General features: G+C 40.1%; 1 protein-coding gene across 1 annotated transcript in view; it reads right to left on the reverse strand.

Moving 5' to 3' along the window:
* LOC106871628 (SH2B adapter protein 1) overlaps window positions 1–6,489 on the reverse strand; it is a 29,221-nt gene that overhangs the window by 6,345 nt on the left and 16,387 nt on the right. The window contains exons 5-6 of the mRNA XM_052976900.1: window positions 3,977–4,177; window positions 148–350 (exon numbers count right to left, since the gene is read on the reverse strand). Of these exons, the coding sequence (XP_052832860.1) occupies window positions 148–350; window positions 3,977–4,177 (404 nt within the window). The remainder of the gene's footprint in view (window positions 1–147; window positions 351–3,976; window positions 4,178–6,489) is intronic.

Here is a 6,489-nt window from a genome sequence, read left to right on the forward strand (position 1 = left end):
GGTGTCTGCTATATATGGCTGTTATATTGTGTGTGGGCAGAATGTGTATGACTATGAGAGAGACAGAGTGTGTGTGTGTGTGTGTGTGTGTGTGTGTGTGTGTGTGAGGGAGGAAGAATAAGAGGAGGAGTTGCAGTGTGAACCTACCTTAGCTCTTCCCTGGAAGTTAAATGTCAACACATACTCTCCCTTTCGTGTCTCACTCTGGCGCACCAGGAACACTCCGTGACCAATTGGACCTTGCTGCAATACTAACTGCGCTGCATCACGACGCAGTAACATGCCATGGAACCAGGGATAGTCCTGCAGCACCTGATCAATATGGCGTTCCCCCTCAGGGCCAGAACCATCTAGAAATAGAAAAGACGTACAAAAATATGAGAAATGAGGAGAAAATAAACAGGGAACATTCATTGACAAGTCATGAAGTGTAGTTTGTGTGTCACAACAACAACAGCAATAATTTTAAATTTTGGCACAAGGCCAGCAATTTCTGGAGAGCGGGTAAGTTGTTTACACCAACCCCAGTGTTAGACTGACAATTTATTGACCCCAAAAGGATAAACAGTAAAGTCAACCTCAGCAGAATCTGAACTCGGAAAGTAAAGATGGATGAAATGCCACTAAGCATTTCACCCGACGTGCTAACGATTCTGCCAGCTCGCCACCTTAATTATAATAATAATAATAATAATCCTTTCTACTATAGGCACAAGGGCCGAAATTTGGGAGAGAAGACTAGTCGATTACATCGACCCCAGTGTGTAACTGGTACTTATTTCATTGACCCTGAAAGGATGAACGGCTATGTTGACCTTGGTGGAATTTGAACTCGGAACATAAAGACAGACAAAATGCTACATTATTTACAATTGACAGATATTTGTCCTCGTCTTGTTTGTTGTTAACGCAATGTTACAGCTGATATACTCTCCAGCCTTCATCAGGTGTCTTGGGGAAACTTCATACCTGGGTTCTCATTCCTCAGGTATTTTTCGATGTTATTATTATCATTACTCAGGTCACTGCCTGGAATCAAACTCAGAATTTTGGGGTTAGTAGCCCAGGCTCTTAACCAGCACGCCATATGCCCGTGGCATAGTGGTTAAGAGCGCGGGATACTAACCCCAAGATTCTGAGTTTGATTCCAGGCAGTGACCTGAATAATAATAATAATAATAATAATAATAATAATAATAATAATGCTTTTATGTGCATTTTCCCATGCAAGCAAGACATGAGGCAGATCAATATATTATCAAGGCCTCATTTTTACAGCTGGATGCCCTTCCTGTCATCAACTCACACTTGTTTAGTGAATGATTTGTTGACAGGGGAAATGACAAAATTGTCACTACTTTGTACCTAAGTAATTGTAAACACATCCACACAATGAGGTTTTGCAGAGCCACCTGAGGATTAGCCTGGGGTTAATAGTGGAAGACACTGGCCCAAGGTGTTGTCCAATGGGATTGAACCCAAAACCCTGTAGTCAGGAAACGCACATCTTAAACTTCTTAACCACATACATGTGATGTTTATCCCTTTTCCCCTGCTTGACAGACAGTGTTGGTTTGTTTGTCCTTGTCACTTAGCAGTTCAACAAAGACGATCAACACAAAGTACACCAGATTTTCAAAAATAAGTCCTGGCGTCGATTTGTTTGACTAAAATCCTTTTGAGGTGGTGCCCTAACAAGCAAAAGATAAACATCATCATCGTCATCATCATCATTTAACGTCTGCTTTCCATGCTGGGTATGGGTTGGATGGTTTCACCAGGACTGGTAAGCTGGAAGGCTGCACCAAACTCCAGTCTGATTTGGTATGGTTTGTCTACAGCTGGATGCCCTTCTTAATGCCAACCACTCCAAGAGTGTAGTGGGTGCTTTTATGTGCCACTGGCATGGGTGCCATTTGCGTGACGCATTCAACAAATAACTAATCACAGATTAAAATAAAAGGGGATGATTTAACAACTCAATAAATCACAGTTTGATGGAAAACAATGAATACATAAACAAAAAACTGATGTCTATACTGTAATCCCTTGACTATTGCGTGTTATGTTCTAAAACCTCTCGTGATAGGTGAAAATTAATGAAGTAGAAACAGTTTTGTACTGTGTATTTTTTAAAATTATTTTCCTAATTTGTATATACTCTATTTTTTTACTTGTTTCAGTCATTTGACTGTGGCCATGCTGGAGCACCGCTTTTAGTCGAGCAAATCAACCCCAGGACTTATTCGTTGTAAGCCTACTACTTATTCTATCGGTCTCTTTTGCCAAACCGCTAAGCTACGGGGACGTAAACACACCAGCATCGGTTGTCAAGTGATGTTGGGGGGACAAACACAGACACACACACATATATACGACGGGCTTCTTTCAGTTTCCATCTACCAAATACACTCACAAGGCTTTGGTCGGCCTGAGGCTATAGTAGAAGACACTTGCCCAAGGTGCTACGCAGTGGGACTGAACCCAGAACCATGTGGTTGGTAAGCAAGTTACTTACCACACAGCCACTCCTGTGTCTATATTTATTTTATTATAAATGCAAAACACCACAGAGGAATCAACACAAGCTAAAATAGTGAACCACGATAGGTGACCCATGACATGATGAGGGATTACTGTACACACACACCCCAACATATACACACACTTGTGTAAGGTTACTGGTCTAACGAGGTATCTTGTTGATAGTTAACAAGATAGGGGATTAATCTGTTACGAATTTAGCAGTTGTCTGCCCTTGGGCAGGTCCTGTGCATGTGAACCTTCTCCAGCACCTGGGAAGGCCTGTACCCACCCCATCTACCATTGAGTTATTGGGTTGGTGCAGGCAGAAGAGTGGCAGAACAGTTGCGGCATTAGCAGAGATGCTTCATGGTATATCTTCCTCTTCTCCGTGTTCTGAGTTCAAATCCCACCTGCCTGGAGAAGGCAACGGGGAAATCATTCCATTATTCATCCCAAGTGTAGTCAAGGCAACAAAAGTTCCAATAATCTATTGGGTTGCTGCATAATTATTGCGGCTTTTTTTCGACAAATTTTATTAAAAAAAAAAACAATAACAACATGTAACAAAAACATCTTTAAATGGTTATTCTGGAGCATATTCACCATCTACTTCAATTACTGCTTCCCATTTGCTTGGCAGACGATCAGACCGTCCTCGAAGCGTTTTACATAAGTGATGATATGAGAAACAGGTCTGTACAGTAAATAGGGCCCAACATCTCACGCACACACAGAGAAGAAAAACCTTATCTCCTTCAAAGATGAAGGAGATCAGAAATCCAAAAGAGGCTAGAGATAAGTTTGAGATAATTGAAGCTGACAAGCAAATAGTTTTGTTTCTCACATTTAGAGTTTGGGTTAAAAAGAGAAAAAAAACTCTGCTTTCATTAATTCAATAACTCATTTGATAGTCTATAGAATTAATTAAAGTGTAGTGTTTCTTTGCTAATACATTAAATCTGTTATGTTGTGTCTGGGAAGAGACATATTCTCTTAGTGCCTTAATATCTAACACACTCACTGGTTTGATTTCTACTCGTTTATTTTCATTGCTTTTTGCAACCTTGTCAATGGATGTTGACTCTGAGAGCTAACATCCATTGACAAGGTTGCAAAAAGCAACGAAAATTTTGGAAGGAAATAAAAAAAAGATAATAAATGAGTGGAAATCGAACCAGTGAGTGTGTTAGATATTCAGGCATTAAGACAGACTCTCCAGACACAATACACACGCACACAAATCATATAACAAAAGAAAACCTGCAGTACTCAGAGTTTCCTAGCAAGCTACAGGTATGAAGTCAGCTATGCATAGATTACAATTTGGTAATTGGGTTAACTTTTAATTACGCACACGTACCACACAAATGTCTCTAAATTGAAAATATCTCACAAAAAGTTTTTGGTTTCAAATAGAAAATGAAGACAGAAGCTGGAGAAAGATACTAACCAAGAGAAGCTTCAAATCTGGCTGATGCTCCCACATGGTCGGGGTAGGAAGGTGAAAAGTGTGTCGATGGTGAACCGATGTGAGCCATGGCACTAACAGGACGCTGACCTGTGTTGCCGTGGCGAGAGGGACGCAGGTCAACTGCTGCTTGACCGTGTCCACTTACAATGGTTCCGTGAACTGAATTTCGCTGTCGGAGGTCTGCAAATCATTGAGCACCAATGAAAATCATTGCAATAAATAACGGATTGACTTGTTTAAGAGTTCATTCCATTAAAACAGGTCAGTAGCAACCACAGCAACAGCATTCAGTGCAAGAACCAGGAATGGTTTAGTTTGTTAGTAGTAATAAAGGGTGGTTGCATACAGGCTAGGGGGTCAAGGGTCGATTACTAAGAAACAGGGATAGGCTGAACAATAATAGCCTCTCAAACAGTAGGAATTGGAGGGAGAGGAAGGGACTAAACAAGAAAACATAGTCTAGAGCCCAAAAGGATTTTATAGACTGGATTGGTGCTAAAGGGTTTCCTGGAGATTTTGTAGAATCACTATTTAGTTTGGAGGGTTGCAGATGAATGTTTGATGGGGTTGTGGTAGAATTAGGGAGTTGCAAAGAAGGGAAAGTCAAAAGTAATGGTTCTCAACCATTTTAATATGGATATTAAAATGGATTTTTATTTTTTGTTTAGGGGTCCCCACATCAAAAGTAAAATTTATATTTATCGAAGGAAGACCACCAGGGGCTGAATGTAGTTTTGGGATCTGCAGTTGAGAGCCGCTGGTCTATAGCCTCAGTGAAAGCCTTTTCCTTTGTGAAACAGGGAAGTTTGGATGGCAAGACAGTGAACTAAGATGGGGTTTCAACTGATGGGAGAAAGGTAGACACGAGAGGTGTAGCTGTGAAATAAATTAATTTCTAAAATACAAACATCTTGATGACTTGGAAACATTTTGGATTACAGAGAAGAAATAAGTGTTTGGGAGATCGAAATTATTAACATCATTGCTTAAAATCCGTTTTCCATGCTGGCATGAGTTGGACGATCCGACAGGGTCTGATGAGCTATATAGCTGCATCAGGCTCCAATGTCAGCCTTGGTATGCTCTCTATACTTAGATGCTCTTTGCTAACATCAACCACATCACAGTGTACTGGGGGCTTTCTTTTTTTTTTTTTTTATGTCACTGGCTTTGCTGAGGTCACCAAGTAACTTGGTAAGCAAAGAAAGGAAGAAGAAACACTCCCTCGACTAATTTGGAGTGTGCTTGAGGGACGAGGGGATGGCTCTATGTCAGGTTTTGAAGGCTAAAGTATGACAGAGAGACAAACGCAGGTGTCTTGTTACAGAGGAAGACAGATGGTTACCCCACATCATGTGAGGATGGATGAGGGTAGCTGGAAGGGAGTTATTGTAATAATTAGCTAAGTGGGAAGTAGAAAATAAGCAGAAAGATTGATTAAGCCTTTAATATGGGATCTTCAAGATTGTGATGGTGTTGATATGCTTTGGTTAATATGCAATGACTGGGCCCTTGTTTGGTACGTGTTTGACACCTTGGTCTCTTTTAAAGGGTCAGTTTATATTTGATGGGATTGAAAAATCTGGTGGTGGTGGTCATTAATGGTGTGACTTGCATAAACACAGACTGTTGTAGCATTGATAACAGAGACGTGAGAAGCAAAGGCAACCATTGAAGATAATTTGGTGTGTTTGTGACGAGCGATTTGTCTCTAAGACAGTGGGGGGGAGTATGTGGGGAGGGAGAGAAAACACAGATTGGGGGACATGAAAAGCAAATCATTTGAATGTTAGTAACCACATTGGGTTAGACATGCCTTTAACAACCAAAAACAAACTAATTAGTTAATTACCCATAACAGTAAAATCATATTCAATTAAAAACATACAAATCCACTCTCAAAAAAAAAAAAAAAACACAACAGAAAATAATCAACAACAGTTTTAAGCATCAAATAATCCTTTTTACTCAAGACACCAGGACTGAAACTTGGTGGGAGGAGGCAGGTTGATTACATCAGCCCCAGTGGCTGACTGCTACTTTATTTTACTGACCCCCTCCCCAACACAATGAAAGGCAAAGTCAACTTTGGTGTAATTTGAACTGTGAATATAGAAAGATGGATAAAATGCTTAGCAACATTTTGTCCAATGTACCAATGATTCTGTCGGCTTGCTGTCCTAGTTTTAACCGTTTAACATTCAGATTAGGCTGTCAAATTTAATACTGATTAATTCACATTGTTTTGAATTAATCATACATTGTCTCATAGCATTAAGATTTCGGTGATGTGATTACTTATTTTCAGAATGACATTGTAAGGTAGGTATCAGAGACCAAATCTGGATGGTTTCGACATAAAACAAGTAGAAGACTTGCGCTGGATATGGCCGGTTTAAATGTTAAAGGGTTAAGCATGAAATAATTAAAGATGATTTTATCAGGAGAGAAAACATAAAAAGTAAATACTGTAAGGCTTGTTGCAGGGGGGG

This window comes from Octopus bimaculoides, chromosome 26 (genome assembly GCF_001194135.2).
Source record: "Octopus bimaculoides isolate UCB-OBI-ISO-001 chromosome 26, ASM119413v2, whole genome shotgun sequence".
NCBI lineage: Eukaryota > Metazoa > Mollusca > Cephalopoda > Octopoda > Octopodidae > Octopus > Octopus bimaculoides.